At 41.0% G+C, this 24005-nt stretch overlaps 1 protein-coding gene across 1 annotated transcript; it reads right to left on the reverse strand.

The window, feature by feature from the left end:
* Positions 1-849: 849 nt before the first annotated feature.
* On the reverse strand, positions 850-15707 carry LOC119492629 (LHFPL tetraspan subfamily member 2a protein-like). Its single transcript, XM_037777204.1, has 3 exons — positions 15498-15707; positions 5478-6156; positions 850-3475 (listed from the first exon to the last, which is right to left on the reverse strand). The coding sequence occupies exons 2-3, from the start codon at positions 5887-5889 to the stop codon at positions 3219-3221; spliced, it is 669 nt and encodes a 222-aa protein (XP_037633132.1). The 5' UTR covers positions 5890-6156; positions 15498-15707; the 3' UTR covers positions 850-3218.
* Positions 15708-24005: the final 8298 nt, after the last annotated feature.

Raw genomic sequence — 24005 nt, forward strand, 5'->3', positions numbered from 1 at the left:
GCAAATTTCCTTTATGTATGTATGGCATTAACAGACTACTATGTGGCTCCATCTCAGTTGTTTTTGTAGCCCTTCACACTTGGTTAAAAACTAACGCTGCTATGAACCTGAGAGCCACCAGGTGCTGTCATGTTTCCTGTTGAAAAAGGACACGTATACCATTCATTCATTCATTCATAGGGAGAACGGAGAGAAGTGAGCTGCCCTTTTCTCGCAGAAGATGACGACAGTGCTAAAGCTATGATTTTTTTCTAGAGATTAACCTGCATACATACAATAGAATTGATACTGTGTATATGTATACTACATAAACTAACAGTCCGTTTGCATTTTTACAGGCAAAAATAGTCCATTTGTTTTTCCTCTGTCAGTATTGGATTACTGGCGTCAGAAGTTTCGTAGCCAAACTGAGCATTAAGATAACAGAGGATTGGACTTGATGTCACTAAGAAACATTCATTTATATACAATAATAACAGTGTTATTCAGAATTAAGTTGTACAGACTACTGTCACTTAAGTGAACTGAGGACGTGGGTTACATTTGTGTCATGCTTTAGCACCTCTCGTAGTGGTGGCGAGTGTCTGAAGATGTGCGTGATAGATGATCGGTGACTGGTGCTGCCGTTATTACACATGTACGGACTGTGGATTAAATCCTCCTGTGAGTGTTACCAAGTTGAAGGTTTGTCATGAAGTATGCTTACATCTCGACAGTATTGTTTTTGTTTGGAAATATTTTTTAAAACATGTTTTTATTTATGTTGTAATTTAAGTTGTTTGCATTTACATTTTTGTTTGTTTTGATTTTACATGACGTATTAGGTTTGTGTGGTTTTTGTAACGACGCGATCATAGCATAAGCTAGATTTTAAAGTGTTCAATGACTTTGCAACTTGACCCCGCAAGAGGTGTGCTTGTATGGATGAGGATGAGTGCAGGATTGGTATGAAAGGCAAAAAAAAATATCTCCCTCAAGTGTTATTCTATGTCCTGAAAAGCTGTGAGAAATCTACCAAATGTCCATATAGATTTGTTTTTAAAATCATGGTTTGTGATGTGCTCCCTTTGCCATAGTTTACTTTTAACATATTGATCCCCGTTTTCTTTGCTACAAACACCCACATAATTCCCGTGTACCTATAGTTTTAAACCGTTGTTATACGAAGCCACAGTGGGTCATTTATAGATGTATTTGGCGAGCTGGTCCGCAGTACAGAACGGTGTATTTGAAGTTTGCTGACACAAAACTGTGTTTTTGACCTGTGACCATGTTATTTCACTGAATCAGAGAAGAAACTCGTTCAAAAAAGGGACACTTGTATATTTTGTAAAGTTGAAAATTTGATCCCCATTATCAATCACATGTAAAAAGAAAACGTAATGCACTCTTGTCTGGCCTATGTTGCATGTGAAATAGTTTGAGTTTTGTATATTTATGGTATTAACATGAAATAAAATTTGAAAGAAATATTGGCTGACTTGTTTTCAGAAAGTTATATAACTTTTAAGTACTTCAACCAAAGTTTTTATTTGTTTAGGATCAGTGGTATAAGACCATGGTTCCCAGCCTGGTAAAGATTTAAAATGAAGCAATGTCTACTCATGACCCCATGTCACAGTTTACGTACATAAAGGAGTGGTGAGGATGTTCGAACTCTTATATTTAAACAGGTTTAAGAGGATTGACAAAGTGAAACATGGCAGTATTTAATAAAACCCTTCAAATTTATCTTGCAAGCTTGGTTGGAAAGCAATCTACTGTTCTGCATTGTCTACTCTCCATCTCTAGGTGTCACTGTTTCCTCAGGAAGTTTGGTTTTAACAGGAAAGAAACATGAAAGAGGGAACTTACCCGAGTAAAAGAAAGGTTTTACATACTTCACACAGATAGAATGACTAAAGAAGGCCTGGTTTATTTGAGTACAGACTGTATCTTTCCTCACACGTCGACCTCTCATACACACAGCATCATACAATGTGCCACGGATGCTGTTACTCTTTTGTTAATGTAACAAAAACAGCGGACGGTCAACATATTAATTTACGCACAGACAGCCTATAGAAATCCTCTCGGTCCACTCACTCTCACAGCAAACGCACCATAGCTGAATTATTGCACATGTCATCTACAATGAATAAAAGCAATTTACAGCAACTTAAATGAAGCACAGTTGGGAAAATATGAAGCAATGTGAAAGGAGTGCAAAACACACAATATCAGGTGATCTCCAAAAAGTACCAAACAAACAAAGAGGGCAACACTGATGAAACATTTTGCAATCATCTAGCAAAAGCTCAACAAAAGGCTTTTTGAATTTTTACCCACTTTTTTGTGTGTCTGGGACATCTTTACAAAGCCGGATCTTGTCTGCCAAGCGTGTCGGGAACCTATGATAAGCTCTGGTGCAGCCTGATTTATCTCGCTGTGAGCAAACATCCCCTCATGAAATTTTACCACAGTGAAACATATGGCGAGTCTCTGTTCCTTTTCTGTTCTGTTCACACACTCTGCCAGTTCATACGCTGCGAGAGGCCCACAAACAATCCGTTTAACAGGCCAAACTCCATTTAAAGTGAACAATCCCTTAAGTGGCACATGTGAAGCTAGCTAGAGAGTCTTACTGTCCTGCTGTGCCATTTATTTATTTATGCGGATCCCAATTAGCCACTACCAAGGTAGCAACTACAAATACAATCAGAGCAGTTCATGTCACACACACACACACACACTTGCCCACATATGCAAGCTGTTGTTGGGAGTTTAGTGGACACATCTGCTAGTATTCAGTGGTTTGTTGAGGTTTGCAGGTGAACCGTGTGAATGAACATTATAATGGGCCTACACACTGTCTGACTGGCAGTGTTTAACCTGTCCACAATAACACTAACGACACATCCACTACCAATTTCTCTAACTAATCTGCTATTCCAGCACAGTGGTTTGTTTAAGGCAAAGATTATTACAAAAATAAACAGTATCTTGGTCTAAAAATGTTCCTCAGCCTGCTGCTGTACCAGAGCCCTTTTGGCTAGTTTAACCTGAAGCTGTAGAATATTTTTTTCATGTTATCATCAGGTAGGCTTCGGCACATTTGGGAGGGCTTCTATCTTTTCAACAATCACTGATTTTATCCAGGCTATCGTGAAGCAAACCCCCCAGAGGAATGTCTGTTGTCCATATAAGAGAAATGACACCAAGGAGGTTTTTGTGACGGCTCAGAGCAGACAGATCAGACTCTTCCCCTCTTCAATCTCCTCCTGAACTTTATCGCTGGAGGTGGCGATCTCAGCCTGGGCGGACAAGACGGCGCACAGGAAGGACCCCAGCGTTCCTCCTATGGCTGCGTAGAACGCCCAGCCGAGCGAGCACATAGCCGGCCTAAAGGGCAAGGCCTCGGCGCCGCAGTAGCTGATCACCTTCTCTGAACCCCAACCGGCAGGGTACAGCATGAGGCCTACCATCAGCAACAGGCCTGGAGACAGAGAGAGAGAGAGCGGACGACAAGGACGAGGGGTTTAGTCACGGACACGTAAACATCGGCGCTGAGAGCACAAACAGATCACAGTGCAGCTGGGAACATGGTGACTCAACTCTGCTGACGAATACATGTATTCTTCAGCTGACAAGCATTTGGTTTGTGATGAGAGGAAGAGACGACATTTGACCGCTTCTACACTGATGTCACATAATGATAGATTACCTACTCAACTGACGTGTCCAGCCAAACACACCTGTGGGAGCTCATTGTTGTAGAAACATGCAAAAAAACACTTGGAGAGGTTTGGTTGGAATATCCAACCTCCAACTAGGAAAAGTGCAATGGAACGCCTCTGGAAGCTGCCAACTTATAAACTCCGATGTTTAAACTTGTAAACTCAACAGCAACACCGACATTCCCCAAAGGCTACGGCCTGATTATAAAACATACAGTAATAGGGCTTGCATGGGCGTGTAACCACTACAAACTCTGAGTCACACATCCCAGATTATTAGCATTAGTTTCAAGTAGCAAGTGAGGTGGAGCTGTTCAGCTTCTTGTGTTTGTCCACGGTTCTTTCCTGAAGGTGCTAACTGTGTGGGAACTTCCAATTTCCTTCCTCTGTAACTTTGAACGTGTGAACCCAGAGGAAACACGGCAATGAAAGAAATGTGTGTATGTGATTAAAAAAAACTAAAGATCCCCCGTGCACAGCGGTGCTTCTATTCTCTCCAGTAATGCTGCGAATCTGATGAAGCCACTTGCGCTTTCTTGTTTGTAATGTAGTTTGCCAATAAAAGAGTCCCGTACCCTGGTGTTCACTGGAATTTTGATTTCTTATGATTTCATTTGGTTTATTGTGTATATGTTTGCTTGTTTTTTGTGTGAAATCATTCTATACATTGTTTGCAATATAATTGCATATTCCATGATCAACACTTAATATTGTTGGCCAACTCAACTAAAAAGTGACAATATTTTTCAGTTTTTAATTTACTCCATACCTCTATTTTGCAGAAATCAAAGCATCATGTTTGTCTGTGTTTGGTTTGGTTTGGTTTGGTTTAGTGACAACATTATGTTATATATAATAATAATATATCAGTTTTGTCAGGGATAACAGAAACGTCCTGGATTTGTTTCCATTGTCCTTTGTTTCTCACAGTTCACCAGCTTTTATTTAGACAGACAGGCATTCAACAACACATTTTCTCTCATTTTTGTTCGAACCCTGATTTGTTCTAATTTTGTTAGTACCCACTGATTTCTGGGATTCACCAATGTTTTCTTAATTTTGCTCTTCTCTTACATAAGAGATCTATCTATCTATCTATCTATCTATCTATCCTAAACTCATCTTATCTAAGTTCTTCTTCTTGCAGCATTTTTTTCTCTCAAATTCTTGGCCATGTGCCAGAGTATTTGCACAAGGCACACCTGCCCTGCCCCTAGTGTTAGGGATGTTACATTATGCTAAGACATGCCCTTATATAGTGTTTAGGGGGCGTTACCGATGTTGATAATAAGCAATCGGCCACACGCCTCCAATTTACAATCAAGTGGTTTTAAACATTCAGCACACCTGGGTAAGAGCAGATTTGGATGGTTAAAAACGTCTGGTGCATCTGGAGTTGATTTATCTTATATTTTCTCTTAATATAAGAGAAATTTAAAAATGTTGCTGCATGAAGCCCACTGTCTGACATTAAAATATAGTAGAAAATAAGAACTAAAAAATGAAATCATGTGAATTTTGAGTATACAGTATATAGGATTAATACTACTGTGCCCTGGGGTTTCCTGTTGGCCTAGAGACATCTCTCTCTCTCTCTTCCACTTTTTCCTGTCTATCTCTAATGTAGGCTACATTACTGACTAAAAAAACTCAAATAAAATACGTTCAGATTTCAGTGAAACTGATTCCTGAGAGCACAGGACTACTTTTTTTGTGTCAGACAAGTAAACACATACACACAGAGAGAGATAAATGTCTCACCTGCGATAGCCTGGAGCAGTCCACAGATGTTGAATATGCTCTTCCTCAGGATGCTCTGGAAGCACAGGCTGAAGATTGAGATACAGGCCACTCCTCCCAGCACCAACATCCCTGCTGCCAGAAACAACATGGCCGCCTGCCAGAAGCCGCTGGCCACCTCTCCGAACGACCCGGCGTAGGGCCCGCAGCTCACCCCGACTCCCCTGGCCCCGACGCGAAGGCAGCGGCTGTAGAGGCCGAGAGACGGCCGGTACTCCCCGGAGTCCACGCCCGCCCCGTTTGACCTGGAGTCGGACCGAGGGAATCCCAGCAGCCAGTCGGGGCTCATGAAGGCAATGAGCTCAGCGAAGGCCACCACGATGCTGAGCAGCGTCCAGAGCATGGAGCGGCATGTTACGATAACATGGCACATGGTGTTAACGCTTTCTGAGATGGCAACAACCAATGATAAAAAAAATAAAAGCCCTTTAAAAGTGACAGAGCACTGATACTGGGGAGTTTAAATTCCTTTCCTTACAAAGAGAAAGGTACGGCTCTGATCTTATCTTCTCTGAGCAGATGTTTTCCCTCCTCTCACGATTCTTTCTTCTTTGAGGCAAGGTCCGGCTCTGGTCATCCCAAACAGCTACATCGCACCGAAGCAGCTTCCCTCAGCCATGGTACCATCTGAAAGGCACACCTACAGACACAGAGACACAACAGGGTCAGACACACAGACATGTGAAGTGGGAGTAACTGAGGGGAAAGGGGCAGAAAAGAGGGACTCTTTTTTTTCTTGGGCTGATTTCCCATCCACTATGAATCATCAAGCTCCTTGTGTTTACCCTCAGGATGTCTAATTTGTACCATTGTCATTAAATAGATCTTCCCACAGAGTGCTCCTTCACATTCACTACCAGCCAGCTGCAAGCACCATGAGCAACACTTCCAGATGTCTGTTGGAACAGTCAGGATGAATCACACACACACACACACACCCACACAACTGCAAGTTTACACTGTTGTCATTTTACTCACAATTACTGGGCCTTTGTGTGATTGATTTTATCTGCAAGATGACAGGAGCCTTGTGTGTTTTGCCACTGAGCAGCTGTCAGCACAGATCAGCGCAGAGCTCTGTTACAGCATGCCGCATTTCACAGTAACACACAGTGGAATATGCAGCCAGATCCTCACTGCTGCAGGCAAGAACACACATGACACCAAGTGGAGCTCCATCACTCAGTTCGCTATTGGCATGGGTAACACACGTTTATGTTGCTAAGCAACTGTGAATTAAAAACAAAAATCTGGTCCTCTCTCAAGGCTCCACTGTGGAGAGGAGGTCGCGTTGCTCTGGCTCTGGCTCTATCTATTCGGCGTGGAGAGGTGGTCGTGTTGTTCTGGCTCTATCTATCTGGCGTGGAGAGGAGGTTGTGTTGCTCTGCCTCTATCTGGTTGGCATGGAGAGGAGGTTGTGTTGCTCGGAATCTATCTGGTTGGCATGGAGAGGAGGTCGTGTTGCTTTTTTCCCTGTTAAAAGGTTTTTTTTGGTTAACTTTTTCCTTATCTGATGAGAGGGTCGCTCTGTAAGGGACAGAGGGTGTCGTATCCTGTACAGATTGTAAAGCCCCCGAGGCAAATTTGTGATTTGTGATTTTGGGCTGTACAAATAAAATTGACTTGACTTTACAAATTGCAGTCTGAATATAAATCTGTATTCAACAGCAATCAAGACTTGATTACAAATAACTTGTAACCTGTAACAGATGACATTCTCAGAGCTCTCAATCCTGTGTGCATGTGAGTCAGTGTTCAAGTGTGTGTGTGTGTGTGTGTATGTAGGTCCCAATCAAAGTGATTGTGATACTGTTGCTATGTTATGATTTAGTTGCCGTGACCACACTGGCCTCCACGCCAGCCGTGGTCTCGTGGAAGCACAGAGGTTTTCTCAGAAGCCCTCTGATGTCATGATCCAGCGTTATGATACACACAGGAAAATATGTGGGATCTGGTTTAAACACAGCGTGTCGTGGTGGATCTCACTGGTGGAGTCCCCAAAAAGGATTGTTCAAAGGATCTATTAATCGACAATTATTTTGATAAATCAATTAATCGGTTAGGGGGGTAGTTTTTTTTTTGGAATTTTGTTGAAGCGGCTCTTTAAACGTGTCATCAGTCTAACAGACTCATAACTCTCCCATAAAAGCGAAGGGCTGATATACTGATAAGAGTGGACTGCTCTATCATGTTATCCCTCTCATTCTTGCTGTATGTGTCATTTTGTTGGTGATGAAAAGTTCAGCACAAAAGCATTCATTAAGAGTTACAAGTCAGTCTGCCGCCCCGAAGGGAGTCAATGTGCTATTACGTTATACAGCCTCATTCAGGATGGTAAATCATCCCACCACATCTGTAGGGAATGAACACTGATGCTGTATATCGTCTGATACGATCAGAGTCAGTTCAAGGCGAAAAAAACACTTCAGACATTCCCCTGGCCACAGAATAAGAGTATTATCTCATGCGGCTAAAAGGGCTGACTGATTCATCTGAGGTCGGGGTCGAGTAGAAACCAGCAGAACTGGGTCACGATAACAAAGTCACAGGCATGACAACTTCTGAAGAGCAGAGGCATGAGATGTGAAACACTTGAGATGCGGGTGTAATTCAGTTCAGCTGGATTCAGTCGTGTCTGCAGTTCACGGTTCAAGTAGTTCTGCTGTAGTTGTGGCAGGTTTGTTGTGCTCAGGTTTGCTTTGTCTTCAGGTTGACAGCGATGTGCATCTTAAGCTTCAAGTTCATCTCATTCCATCTACTTTGCTTTAGCAGAATTTCAGGGGGCACGTCTCTGCTTAAAATTTGCCTTATTCTCATTGCATCCTAATTAGAGATTTCATGAACCCCCTCAGCCAAAATGCATCGTCTATAATTACCCAGCTGGAAGATAAACTGGGGGAGTTTTAGTTTCAACTGAGCTGAAAGTTATAGCAGCAGGATAAGGAAGTTACAGCAACGTTACTATGCATTATCGGCCAAAAAGGAAACAGCAGAAATCAACAGGAAGCAAACAGGAAGCATCAGTGTCTGTCCAACAGTCATGCATTGTGAGGACGATCTGTCAACCTATCTGCGTTCAATCTAAACCATCACACTGGAGTGTCTGAAGAAACATGTTTGCATTTGTGACTCTACTTGCAGGGAATTACAGCAACAAGGAAAAGCACAATCCAGGATTTGAAGTGTGTTTATGTGTTAGAGGATGGTTTGGGGTGTGCCTTATTTTATTACAGTCCTTGAGTTTATTCCAGGCCTCCTCACAAAACCATGCTTGCTATCACAGTTTCCATTCTGTTACAATGGCTTCACACAACGGCCTGACTCACCACACCGACACAGCACTATTTATAGCAACATCACAATACAGAAATATAGTTTATTTTTCAGCATGTCCCTACTGATTAAACATATGTGTGTAAAGGTATGTAAATGTGCATGCTTGTTTTCAGCCTGGAGTCTTCTGTTTACAGCTGATTATATAGTCCATCCAGGCCGGGCATGGCGCTGTCTGTTGAGACTACAATGCCCTCAAATTAGCTGCTCTGCCTCTTTAAACTACAGGGATGGAGCCTAAACATGCCTCATCGAGGCAGTCGGCGTGCACCTTGTGTGATCTCCCCCCAGTTCTTACAGAAATCTTTTCATTCATACCTCATCATGGCTCTCTGTAGTCTCACTTAGGAGTGCACTCAGAAGGAGGTGACATCTTGAAGGGACTTTTTTTAGCAGAAGTAAAGAGCAGAGCATTTTGAGGAAGTATGTGGTTATTTGACAAAAAACAATAATGATTCTAACACCCACAAGAACCCCTTCTTGATTTAAAATGATTATCAGTACTGTTTAAAAGCTACATATTGTCTGATAATCTAAACACATAAAATGTCTTAAACACTGGATTATTTATGTCCAAATCATTTGAATTTGAGATTCTAATCTGCACATCTGGTGACCTGCATGTGTCTGTGATTGCATGCATGTGTGTATATGTGCGTGTCCATGCTGCAGTGTCATTTAGCGAGCAGAAAGGTCACTACATCCTGAAACTGATGAATACTTTCCGCTTGTTTTCTGCTCGTAGAACAGACTTCTGGGAAAAGCGCTTGAACGGCACTTCCTCGGCAAGGTCAGGATTCTCTGTGTGTTTATGTGAGCGCCGAGGGAGGAGCGTTTTACACTTCACGGCACATCAGACACTCAGAGACATGACTTATTCATAACCCGGCGGCGATCAAGGCGCCGTGGGTGAGAGGTCTCAGCCTCTCGGTTGCTTTTGATAGATATGTATCTTCCAACTGTCAGATCTTTGTTACTGCAGCTCTCTGCGTGCCCGTGGAGTCACCACCGTAGATATGCATCATCACCACCAACACTTATGCTTCTTTTATGAATCCTCCACGATGCTGAGTTTGACTGATGATACAGTAGATATGCTACAAGATGAAAGTAAGCAATGTGGTTCTGCATCTGATCTCTCCGGTCCTGACAGAAACCAAGCCTGCTGCCACACAGGATTATATGCATGTAGTGAAGACCTGAAGCCAACTCACACACAGTTTTCCCAACCCTTCATTCAGCAGGCCAACATGAACAGTCTCCTCGCTGCTATGAGACAAACTTTCTCTAGTGGAATTTACAAAATATACAATCCACGGGCCAACAGTTTGGCTGTGAAAACCCCGTTGGCCACGCAGCCTGCGTGCTCAATAAAATATCTACTAATGAAGCGTCAGTTTGAGCCGAGCCCATTTCAAAGCCTCCTGGACGAAGCAGTGGATACGAGGCGTATGTGGGTCAGTCGGTTGGCCGTTAGTTAAAGGAGCCCGCTGAGTAGTAAATCTAGAGTAATTGGTCTGAGATATCAGCGAAGGCTCTGGTAGCATGCCAAGGTGCTGAGGTAATGAGCGCTGGTCACTGTGGTCTCTTCTGGAGAGTGAAAGTGAATGAGGACTGAAGGTGGGTGGTTGAGAGATCTAAAGCACAGTTGACCCAGATTGTTCTGTGAAGAATTTAGATACACAAATATGAAAATTGTGAAAGAAGATGGAAATGTTTTGTTTCTCGATGAAGGCATGAGCTTGTCCCTGTTTAGGAAAGAATATAATGGAGTTACTTTTGTGATGTTATTACCAAACCAAACAGAATACGTTTGGGAGCAAAACTTTCCACACTGTAATCATTGATTAAAAATGTATTAATGCAAATCCACAACTTTTGTTTGTGAGTCCAAAAGTTTTGTTTGCAAATCCAGACTGACCAATAGAGACGTCTCTTGCATCTTTCAGCATAGGTCAGCAAAACTCTTGGATTCACAAACAAAACTTTTGGAATTACATTACAACATTTTGAATCACAATTTTATTTGACTTGCAATAAAACATGTTTTGATTGCATGTCAAACCTTTTCTGTTTGCTTGCATAATAGAGACACAAATGTAACTCCATAGTATTTGAGCTGTTGGATCACCCACCCAGATCAGATGACCCCCCACCCCTCCACCCCAACCCTACAAGGACTCCATTAGCTCATTTTTTTCTTAACGCACAGATCCTGAACCAGAAACCTCAAACCAAGGCATGTTCCCTAAGCTGCTGCGCCTGGTCTGGTCATGCATCTGGACCAGCCAGGAGGAAGGCCCTCAAACCCAAAAACCACATAAGAGGCTGCTTCACCATCTTCAGGGCTATACGCACACACACACATCTACTCAAATAAGACGTGGACAGTGAGGAAATCACAGGCCACTGATGAGGGTCTAATCCCCCTCTGAATCTAACAGGAAAAGAGAAAAACCCCAACAGATATGAAACTAGTATGAAACCAGTCAGAGTTGGGCAGGACCAAACATATCCCTCTTTCATCAAAGAATGCAGTAGAGCTCCAGGTGAAGTGAGGCAGAATGAAGCAATGTAGCTTGAATACTGAACATCCCACACTCTGGGAACATATTACACACCGGCTCAACTCTCGATTTCTCAATCAATTGCCTATTCATTGTCAGTCTTCATCAAGTCTCTGTTCTAGCATGGCAGAGCGGATGACGTCAAAACAGCAGGCAAGCCACAACACTATGGCCGGAATGAAGACACCCACCCCTCCAGCGATGCCTCGTAAATTTTCATTTACATCTACTGAACAACAACAGATCAACAGAGAGCTCCTCTTTGCCCCCCAGCAGTCTGAAAGGCAGATTTGTGAACATGTGAAACTTGAACCATGACAGCCATCAGAGGGAGAACATGCACACAAAACTAATGACTTGTACATTATGGCTTTCCTTTCATAGACACACCTAAACCTGTAGCCTCAGGGAGGCAAACATCCACCTGCTTTCACAGCACGCTACAAAACAGAGTGCCAAACACACAAAGAGACACAAAGATGAGTTCAGCTTCTTTGGTTTACATGAAGCTTTCTCAATCTGTCCCAGACATTATGAAACAAGCTGAGCCGCTCAGTTCCAGAGCTCTTTCTCGCTGCTAACCATAACCATGTGAGACACTGCTCTGGTATCCCTCCATAAACTGCGAATGAAAGAGCTGCAAGAGGAGAAAATGTTTCCCATGGATAGGCATGTATACCGCAACTTGTGTCTCACAACTTCAGCCAGTGAGCGACGGCAGCCATCAAACGCATGTTTAGTGCTCCAGAGTTAGTTTAGATTTATTTTACAGACCCAGATTAAACACTATAAAACAATCCGAGCTGTGAAAAGGCCATTAAACGTCATTCCCCCGACTGTATAAAGAGCGGAGACGTGCCAGCACTTTCAAATACAAGCAGGGGGCCTGAGGTTTCAATGACAATAAGAGGGAACAGAAATGTAAACAACGAGTCAACAGTGAGAAGCCCTCCAACGGTGTACTGAAACAATACAGCCCACTTTACTGACGCACAAACACCGACACAAACACACACCCATAAACTATGAGAGGTGCCAGCCTGTGCTCACTTGTCCGGAGTGTAATTGCATCAAAAACGCACGACTTCCCCAGAGGGAAGTATCGGTCGAGCCCGTCTGTGCGCGCATGTGTTTGTGCGTCTATGTGCCAAAAAGCCTGAATTAAAAAAAAAACAGCCCTCTTCATCTGGTGCAACTCAACTCAAACAAAGGCAGCACAAAGACGCGCCGACACCGGCCCCCTCACTCACTCTGCAGCTCTCAAAGACGCGCCGCCGTTGGCCCAGAATGCACTCCTTCATTCTCAAAGACAGGCCGATGTGGCCCCTAACCTATTCAATCTGTGCAACACCCCGGCCCCTTATACTCCCTGCGCTGACTCCGTAGTGGCCCCACAATTTGTGACGCACAAAGCCCCTCAGTGACCCTCACATTTCACTTACACAAAGACAGGAATGACACGGCCTCGCTCTGCTCCCGCCTCTCTTCTTCTTCTGCTCTCTTCGGTTGTTTCTACAAAGATGATGGATGCACACACAAACATCTCACTTCTTCTTTTTCTTAAGAACTCTGGACTGTCCCTTTTACACCGATGTTTGAAGGACCTCATGGGTGTTTTTTGGATGTTGACTAAACACTAATAGTTCCTTATACTTCATATCACTTCATATTATAACAGTTTTTAGTAGGACTGACTCTCTTCGTCAATAGTCGACTAATCGGTCGTTTTGATCGTAGTCGATTATGAAATCTTTAGTCAATTAGTAATTTTTTAATGCTGAATGACATAATTCCGAGAACTTATGAGCACATCTCTGGTGAACAAAAGATTTAAAGTGGTGCTTTTGTGTGATTCTTTGTAGAGAAACTTAGTTTCACCGATCTGTTGCTTAAATCAACTAATTGTTTAGAAGACCATATCGTATGAGTGTTAGTCGCCTAATAGTTTCTTTGGTCGAGGACAGCCCTACTTTTTAGATCGGTTTAGATTTCGACCTTCCAGGCCGCCACTGGTTTCCATTAATTTTCAAACTATATGAAAACTTGCAGAAACATGCCCGTGGTAATAGGAAATCCATCACAACAAACATGTTGTCAACGCTATACACCACAGAGTGGTAATATAGTTGTGAAATATGGTTGTTGGTGCGTTCACAGATGTTTTCCTATCCGAGATGAGAGCACTGCATCAACACGCTAATTAAGCACAAGTAAAACACAGACTAGAAGAATAAACGGTATGAAAAACGGGAACTTTCCTGCATTAAAGGGGCACTTCATTGATCTAACATCAGAAGATCAGTTTACTTGTCATGGAAAGGATTACATAGCCTGTGAAAACTGATTTTTGGGACGATTTGTGCACTCAATGGAGAACAGTTTCCTCGTAGAAGGTAGAGGATCCATCAAATAAATTAAAACTAAACTAAAGCTTAAAAACCTATGGTAAGCATCAATGTAAAGAACCGGCAATGAGTATAGTTCTACAGGATAACAAGTGGTATTCTCCACCATAAATCACTGAACTTCTTCATGTAGACTCAAAACTTTCTGCCGATGTTCAAAACATTTATGCACAGGATGAAATCAGCCACTTCTCTACTGTCTGCTGTAAGCCTCAATAGATCAATCTGACATGCAGCCACAAGATATTTTCGTTTACTAGGAAGCACAACTTGCTTTTTCTCTCTACTGAAACAGTTCTCCCTTTGCTATCACGAGAACATTGCACCATCCAATGACACGTAACAAGTTTGCACTTGTCATCCGGGGGTTGTCAAAACTCACTCGCAGGTTAGGGCAATCACACTAAAGTCAATTACAGCTTAAATCGCAGCATAAAACACCTCCTGGAATTTGTTGGACATTTTTTAAAGAAAAGCTTATTTCAGAAAACATTTTTGAGCACTTGATATCTGAAAGATGGCGGGGATTCCCTCCTCTCATCATTTCACTATACAGTTTGTCCTTGAACTCGGACTAGAATAAACACTCAACGTTTCTCCTGGTTTTGTTTAGTTTATGATGCAGCAGCGCTTCCCCTCTCTCGGTGCACTCAGTGTGTGTCAGGCAGAGAGACCTCCATGGGTGGCTGGACCTCCTCCCTGCTTTTCAAGGACATGAGGTTGTGGTGGTGGTGGTGGAAGGAGAAGCTTTTCCCCACGTTGTCCATGGATCTGTTTTTATGTTTTTTGATTTTTTCCCACTCACAATGTTGTTTGGTTACGATTGCCCAGAAGTCTTTATAAGATATTTAAATCAATATCCTCCTCACAAACACTAACCATACACTTCCACGCAACACACACACACACACAAAAACACTTGTCTAATTGGATATATTTACTGTATTGTTATTGTTGTTATTATATATATCTTGTCCTAATTGTTTCTTATCACTATTATGAAGTCATATTATTTTTTGTATTAATCTTGTCTCTAGATTGAGGCTTCAGATAAGCTCAGTGGGTTTTTTTGCCTCTTCCTGGACTGTATATTATTAATTTATTGTTTTGTTATGTTGTATAGTTTTAAATTGTGCAAAAAATAAATAAACAAACAATAAACAAACTGGTAGCAAAGGGCTGCTGCATACATGGACATGTGTGAAAGACAGATTAAGAAATAAAAATAATAAAAAGGCTTCTCATGGAGGTGATTTCTCTAATATAGGCACTGTGCTGTGATGTCCAGCTGCTGCCAGATGTTGTACCTGACCACACAGCTGCAGCTATCTCACTTTCTCCACAATCCACATCCATCTCTCCAAAATATATGTTAAAAAACATATCCCCAAATATTCAAATTGTCTTCAGGTGGCTGCTTCAGCATCTGGATCAATGAAGCATGCAAACTTCCTTAATAACAAGTTAAGAAAAGAGATTAAAGGAACTTTTACTGACAGTTAAGAGTCAACCAAAAGCAAGACTTCTTGCATTATCAATCTAAAAACAGCCGTTTCATTAATGACACTTTGAGCAACATGAGTCCTATCTGCCAGCCCAACAGGAGATGTATGAAAGCAGAGTTTTAATAACAGAACAGCTACTTTCTGTTTCTCTTTGTCGCATTGTCTACTTACTTGAAGTCACCGTGGAGAGATCTAGCAGCTCGCAGAAGTGAAGAAGCTGATGTCCTCTTCCTTCTTCTCCTCCTCCTTTGTTTTGAATGTCTTCCCGGTGCAGCTCATTCACTGGAGTCTCCTTTCTTCTTCTCTTCCCTTCTCCACTCTCACACTCACACATAAAGCCATCCCACCTCCATCATGACGTCAGCCTTTCTCCTCTTCTCTCCTCCCTCCCCCTTTCTTTCCCTTCCCCCACTACACTCCGCCTGTCAGAGAGAAAGGAGAAGAAGAAGAAGAAGAAAAGTTGCAGAGATGATGTGAAACATGATGACATGTTCCTGGATTCAGAGACTTCGTCCAGGCTGATTTATTCACGCTGTTTCTTCTTCTCAGCTTTGTCTTTGTCTCAGTTACAACTTCTCCCTTTTTCTTTCCCATGATACACATGGGAGGAGGCTCAATGCTGTTTCTCACAGGTCTTAGAAGTTGGATACAGAGATACTGAAATAGAATTACCTATCAAAATGTTAACAGTTTTGTTACAAATTGTTTTTAATGTGCATAATTTAGAACCCTATGTGCTTTTTAAGTGAAGGCAATATTTTCCAGACTGTATTTTACTGACTGGTTTAAAGAGGTGCTGATTATTGACTCTTGGACTCGACTTGAGACTTGAGTCACAAATGAGGAATTGACTCCCTAAAGGCTTTGTTTGACCTGGTAAAATCTCAGAACAATGGTGAGAATGGTGGCGTTGAATATTGAATTAGTCTATTCTTAAAGCAGCAGAGGGTAGAAATGGAGCAAATATGATAAAAATAAGTTATTTTTATAAAACGGTCACTATATTCTGACGGTAGTGCATGAGACAGACAGGTAATCTGAAAAAAAATCATGTGCCTCTGCGTCCTCCGGTGTCCTCCCCTGCTGCTAGCGGCATCTTCAAGATTTCACAGACCGGAGGAAAACAACCAATCAGAGCCGACCCAGAGTCTGCCATCCAGCTGCCGTCTACGAGAGCCGGCTGTCAATCACTTGTGAACTCCGACCAAATGGTCAAACTAGGCAGCGCTGATCAAATATGGATCAATATTCTGTTACTGTAATGCATATTTCTCGCCTCAAATGGTTTCAGAAACATCTTGTAGTGCACGGTTTAGCTGTAAAATTAGAAAGTTTGTGACCCGGCAGCCATGTTGAGATCAAGTTGAGGAAATACCAAGCACCGCCCACCAGCCGGAGCATGGGCTAGATTTTCTAAAGCCTGAAAACAGAGCCATGAGGAGGTGCAGAAGTCTAGTTTTCTCTCAGAACACTTGATTTGCAATATGCTGAAATGTTATCATGGAATTTTTGCCCAATGATGCCAAAAACATTCTGCTTTCTGCAGGTTTAAAAGGACTTGGTCCCAGCTATGTGCTGTGTCAATTTAATGGTCAGCATTCAGTCAGGCTACCTGAAAGGCAGACAACTGGCTTGCATTTTTTTTACTTAGATTTATACTTTAAGATCTACTTTCTTGCAAATAAAAAACACCCTGTAAAACCAGAACATATCACTTTTACTGTATACTGTGGCTTTTGTACAAATTAAACAAACAATATAGCTATAACATATTTATAAGTGATCTTCAGAGGTGCTGGGAGGTGGATTTTGTTACCTCTAGACTGTTTCCAGTCTTTATGCTGAGCAAAGCTAACTCGCTGCTGGATATAGCTTCATATTTACTGTACGGAGTGGTAGCCTATTAATCATCTCATTGAACTCTTTGCAAGATTGCAAAAAAGTATTTTTACCAAAATGCGGAACTATTATAGAACTAAGGAATTGAGACTTGACTTGTCAGCTCTGACTTTTGGTTGTGGAATCGTAGCCCAGGGGTCAGCAATCTGCGGCTCATGGCTCCCTGTGGCTTGGATAACAAATGATATGGAAATGAATAGACGTTATTTTTTAACATTTTCATTTTCTTTTACCATTGTTGTAGACCTAAAGTGATTCCTACCATCTCCAATTGTAAAGATATGGAGCCGATACACCAAATAAAAAAAATGTTTTATCATTTCAGTCTAACAAAATGTGCATCACAGCCTACATACGTCTACGATCCGGAGCCTTATCCTCTAATTTTCCCGAACCTCAATAGCTCAAGAAGCTAGCTATGGATTCCAAATCCCCAAAAAAGAAAAGTCTCAGAGGAAAATATTGAATTTAATATAGTGCATAGACAGATTTAACAATAAAAGTAAGCCAAATCTCCTGAGACGTTTCTTCAGTGTCCTGCCATTCATTTGCACTTGCGTCCTCACGCTCCTCCTCACGCTACCTTCATTATAAGGCTCAAATATGGAGCAAAAAGGGCTCTTTTGGTAGTAAAGATTGCTGACCCCTGGTATAGACAGTAGTGTCTCCATCTCTGTAATGTTTTACCAGGCTTCATGAGAAAAATCCTGAAAAGATTTCAGATGATAAGCTTCCCTCTGCAGGCTGCGTCTCCTCCTGTAGAGAACAAACATGTGTTCCTCCCTCTATTCTCACTCGGGGAGCTGAGCTGGAGACATAAACCACACTTATTACATTGTGGTCCGTGGAACTGTGACAACTCAGGGACTGACTGTCACACTGGGACCGTATGAAAATATCCAGGGAGGGCAGATCCACTGCAGCGGGGAACAGTGAATGACACCGGGCCCCAAACTGAATGTTTGGAAGGATTTGTGTGGCTTGTAAGCAATGTTGAATGGTGACGGTGATAAATTGCTGGAGGAAGTCCATATGGGTTGATGGAGGCCTTGCACAGTTCTGTTTAGAGTCTCAAACATAGCAAGTAACAGAGCCGCCATTTACACACAGGTTTGGAAAAACATGCTCGTGCTTTTATTCTATGCAGGATGGAAACAACCATCTTTTCTCAGGACTCTGCATTGGCTTCGGGTGTGTTCTCTTATCCAAATTCTCCTCGAGCCTTGTCTTTCTGAGGTCTTGCACTTGTTCAGCTTCATAACTTCAGTCTCTTTGTTTAGATATTTTGACAAAGAACATACTTCAGCCAATGGAGGAGCTCTGATGGTGAGAAAACACTGTTTGGTGATCAAGTAGTACACTTTTTGTTTCAGAAATGATGGTAAGCAAGGATCCCATAAGCGTCGATGAGGGTCTACTTCTGACCGCTTTTTATGTGTTTGACATGCGTCATCGTGACTTTTTTAAGGCTCCATATTTTGCTGTGTTTATGACTGTGCAACTCAAACACCACATTGGTATTTACTGCATTCTCCCTGCATGCTGTTTTTGTTATTTGGGATATTCAAAACCCTAAAAAAGAAACCAGCAACTCCTCTCCAGGGCCTGTTAACACCAGCTCTCATTTCCTCTCTGGGATGCTGCAGTGGGAGTTTGTTGAGTGCAGCTCTTCACGCTGCCCTCTTGACATTCTTCATACCCTACAGTTTGTCTCCTCCTCGCTCACACGGTGCCTCGCTTCTCCACCACGGCCCCGAGCCACTGTGTCATTTGGTCGGCCCTGCCTTCTGGACTTCCTCTTTCCACACCAGATCTGTCTGTGTGTGTGTCGTCCTGGTGAGAACACTGTGGGAGGCAGAGCAGTCTGTAAATAGAGACGTGTGGTCAACACAGCGCTCCAGTCTCAGGGGCAGGAAGATGCTCTTAGCTGCAGGGCAGCTCCATGGGAAACACATGAGAAGAGACACTGGGAGAGATGATTGGGTTTCATGGTTAGCGGCTGTGGGGAGGAAGTTACGCTGTCTTCGCAGAAATGATGCCATGCTGCCATATCTGTGTGTACAGATATGTATGTGTGTGAAAATAAGGGCTGATATAATTGTGTTAATTGCAGTAGGGCTTTATATATATATATATATATATATATATATAGCTATTTCTAAAACTACCAATATAATCATCTGGAGTGGTGGTGTTTCCAAAAGAAGTGGCCTTTGACTGAATGAGGGCTTTGTATTTGATTGTATGGGTGAGCAAAGTAGTTAAACTACTTTATTTTTGGAATATAATAATTGTGGTATATGGGAGTTATCATTCATATTAAGTATTCATAGATTCATAGAAATAGATTTTTTTTTTTTTTTTTTACTTGTGTATATTCTTTTTATTTATTTATCTATTTTTTGTATATAATATGTTTTTCCTGTATCTATACTGAATTATTTTATATTAATATTAGGTTTGTTTAGTTTCTTTGTACCAAGAATGTTATTATTGGGGACGTTTGTGAATGTTTGTTCTGTTGTTTCAAAATGAACAAAAAATAATAAATATAATATGGAAAAAAAAAAAAGTATTCATAGATTCAAAGAATAGGATTATTGAGTAGAACATAAGTCAACAACCAACCTAACTCATATTTTTTTGTGTCCCACATAGAAAGATGCATAAAAAACTTTCACATAAACAAATGTATGATATACTGTAGTATAAAGCAGTACTCCCCTCCAGTGGCTCACAAGATCTGGGGGTCAAAACATGATTGATGGGACAGGAAAAGAAAAAAATAAGAAGTGTGGCTACGAAATGTGTGTTCATTATTTGGACTTTTCTCTAAGTTTAGATTTTTTTTACTGGTCAGTGTTTGTAGTTTTAACTCTTTTACATCTTTGAACTTTGACCAATTATTCAAATGACATCATTTGAAAACTTTTGGGTTGAACTACTATAAATCTCGGATATCTGAAACCAGGGTTCACAAGTAGACACTGCTTTATTTTAAAGGGTCACAAGCCCAAAAGGTCGGGACCTATGGGTACAAAGGAGAAGGACAAAAAACACAGGAGAGAAAACACCTACACACTAACAGAGATTCTAATTTCGAAAATATCATTGTAGGATTTAAAGATGTTTTCAGTAACACTTCATTTTACAGGTCTGCAAATTAGCAAGTAACCTATTTGAAATTTCTTTGGAATTACTGCCAAATTACCCCAATATTTACCTCAAAATGCATCAAAAATGACTTTATTATAAACATTATTTAATAATTATATGTTAAAATAGCATATACTCGTTAAAATAGGGCCCTTAGGCTTGATAAGTGGCTGCTCTTCATCGGAGGCGGAAAACCAAAACTAATAGAAGACACTTCTGATCAGGCACAAATCTCACTTATTGTCTACACAGATGTAACCTGGTAGCTAATGTCATGATTCAAGGAGTTATTTAAGAAATTTCAACTAAGTTATTTGCTAATTATTGTCTATTTACCAGACATGGAAATAAAGCACATCAATTAACGTTGTATTCTTTTCCTGGAAATGTATTCAGTAAATTACCAGCTATTGGGAAATAGTGGAATATAATTATTAAAAAATGTTTATAATAAAGTAATTTTTTATAAATTTTTTGAGGTAAATATTTGGGTAATTTGGCGAAGAATTCCAAAGAAATTTCAAAAAGGTTACTTGCTAATTACTATGAAATTTGCGGACCTAAAATAAAGTGTTACCATATTTTCCAGCTGACATGCTGTTAAAGGTCTTATTGATTTTAATTTTTATGTAGATAAATATTTAAAAAAAATAATAATAGTAATACATCGATAGCCTTGCCCTAAGATAGCTTAACCCTAGAGCCTTTACAAAGGTGCAGAATAAAAGTATGGCTTTTCCTGAAACAAAAAAAATCTGATTGTGAATTAATCATTTTTAAAAATTGGCGGGTCCAAAATGAATGTTTTGTTTATCTCTATGGAAGATATCTGACGTCTAGTTCCCATTTCTAACAAGGCTTGTGAGAAAACAACATTGGAGTCATGTGGCATCTCTGGGGTGTCAGAAAAAACAGACGGTAATGACTTGTTGTGAAGTAAATTAAATGGAACGGGGAGGGGAGAGTGCGACATCTAGTGGTTGAATGTTATCAATAAGACCAGACAGAGAGAACAAATAACTCCTATTTTAATCAATTATAGAATTGATTTTAAGATTTTCTTACTAGTTTTAAAATCACTGAATGGCCTGGCACCAGTTTATCTCTCAAACCTGCTTTTTAGATATGTACCTATCAGGTCCCTCAGATCCTCTGCAGCCTCCTGGTCGTCCCAATGATCTCAACAAAAACACAGTGGTGGAGTCAGTGTTTAGCCACTCTGGCCCTATCGTCTCTGGAACTGACGATCTGAGAGATACTTTTAAGAGAAACCTAAAGACAAATCTTTTTAGCCTGGATTTGACTTACTGTGAGGTGCCTCGTCATTTACTGCCGTAGTTTTTAAGTCTTAATAATTGGTTTTCACACTATTTCTATCTATTTATTCTAGTGACTTTTATTAATTTTTAGTCTTGCAAAATTCTAAGCTATTTTTTATTGGCTATTTTTTTGTGTGTTATTTTGTCTGTGCTGTTTTGAGTTGAGTTTTTAAACTGGTTCCCTCAATCCCTTGATTCAAGGCCTCTACACTCAGTACAACTTTGCCTCGATACCATAAATGAGATCCTGAATATTAACAAAGTAACACCAAATAACCATAATGACAAAACAGATTCATTTTCAACCCGTTTTTGGACTTTTATTTTCCTTTTCAAATGCTTTGAGCTCATGTTGTTGTTGTCACACATGTAGCCTATACTGGCAGTCCTTGAAGAAAGAATCCAGTTAATTTGGGGTTAAAACGTCTCGGTCCGGTGAGGTAAACATAAACATACAGTAGGCAGCGGTGTGGTCAGAGACCTGGCATTTAGAAAAAAAGAAAAGGAGAATCCATCATTTCCATTTTTGTTTTTGGGGGGAATTCCCAGCAGAATACAGTTTAATGTTGGAAATGAGGTCACAGCATGACACACACGAGACACAAATAAAGTGTGACATGAAGGTGACGCGAGACTTTGTGCCACAAAAACACAGCAAAGAAGAGCATAACAGAGGAGTTAGGTCACTCCAACAGACCCTGCTGGGACGAGCCAGGCATGAATAAAGTCTTTAGAAATAATGAAGACAGAAAACGTTCTGATGTCTCTGCTGTGATGGATAATAAAGATGTATTTAATTTCATCCAATAAACAAAAACAGCAGGGCTATTCAGTCTGAGTCATGAGACTCAACTAGAAATCATCTTATATGGCGATTTTGAAGAGTACTTTGGCTCACCGTGTGCTTTTCAAATATTTTGACTCTTTGCTTATCCACATTTTATTTATCTGACAAACCCTCTTCTACTAATCTCAACACATGAATCAACCTGCAGACACCAGGAGTGACCTATAACGCAGCAGCATCATCTCCGGACTCGTTCCCGTAAACTGACGTGAAGCATTCAAACCTATAACCAGCATGCAGCAGCGTTACTCTGACGTTAGTTCTGCCAACATAAACACAACTCGTGGATGCAGGTGACTTCATGAATTGTGTTTGGACGACACGTCTGTGGTTGCTAACAAACAAAAGAGAAACAACACGCATCACCTAACTCGGTCTGATATTTGAAGAGGGTCATTCCTTAAGAATGCTTTTCATAATTCTGCAGCCAATGATCTGCATATATACAAGACCAGGATGTTATTGGACTCATCTGGCTAATATTTTATGATATATTCTGCTGCACTTCTTTTCAATGTTTTTATATATACAGCTTCAGTTCAGCTTTCTGCACAGTCATGCTGTGAATCTTTACCGTGAGATTAGAAGGAGCAGTTAAAAGATAAGTTACTGTAAACCTTCTATAGAGGAGGTAATGAAAAGCCGTGCAGCTGCTTTATTACAGTGAACTACAGGTTGGTTGGATCAAACCATCCCTCTCTTAACTTTATGTATGTGTGTCACATAATGTATGTTCACCTGTTGCTGTGAAGCAACTACTGCAGCTGTGCCCAACAAATTAATCCGGATGTTCTGCACTATAGTGCTGAAAATCGAATAAATTATGTTTCTTACAGCTGATGGTTGCTATAATATAAATACAAATGTGTAGGTGGGTGACAGATTAAAGGAGATAGAATAAAAAGGAAGGGAGTCGTGGACACCTCAGTCCAAAATTGTTGCCTAAAACTAAGTAAGTGTTTTTGTTTGAATTCATAAAGTTAAACTCGTGTTTCCTGTTGGGTTGTCCCGAATACCAATTTTTGGGGTTTCGAAGCTTCGGTGAGAAATATTCGAAGGTATTCGAAGCTTAAAAATTCTATAATAACCTTTCAGCATATTGTAATTGACGTTTTCTGAGAGTAAACTAGACTTCTGCACTCAAAAAATCTAGCCTGTGACGGAAGACTTTGGCCAATCATAGGTCATTTCAGAGTTCCTATTGGCTGTGCTCCGGCTGGTGAGCGGTGCTTGGTATTTCCTCAGCAGATCTCAAATTGGCTGCCGGGTCACAAACTTTCTCATTTTACAGCCAAACAGTACACTACAAGATGTTTCTGAAAACATTTCAGGCGAGAAATAGTCATTACAGTAACAGAACATTGATTCATATTTGATCAGCGCTGCCTAGTTTGACCGTTTGGTTGGAGTTCCCGAGTGATTGACAGCCGGCTCTCATAGACAGCAGATGGACAGCAG

Source organism: Sebastes umbrosus, chromosome 8 (assembly GCF_015220745.1).
Source record: "Sebastes umbrosus isolate fSebUmb1 chromosome 8, fSebUmb1.pri, whole genome shotgun sequence".
In the NCBI taxonomy this organism is placed as follows: Eukaryota; Metazoa; Chordata; class Actinopteri; order Perciformes; family Sebastidae; genus Sebastes; species Sebastes umbrosus.

Coding starts and splice junctions, on each gene's coding strand:
- LOC119492629 (XM_037777204.1), bottom strand. CDS start 5,889: ATGTGCCATGTTATCGTAACATGCCGCTCCATGCTCTGGACGCTGCTC. Junction 3,476..5,477: donor ACTGCTCCAGGCTATCGCAG/GTGAGACATTTA, acceptor CTCTGTCTCCAG/GCCTGTTGCTGATGGTAGGC.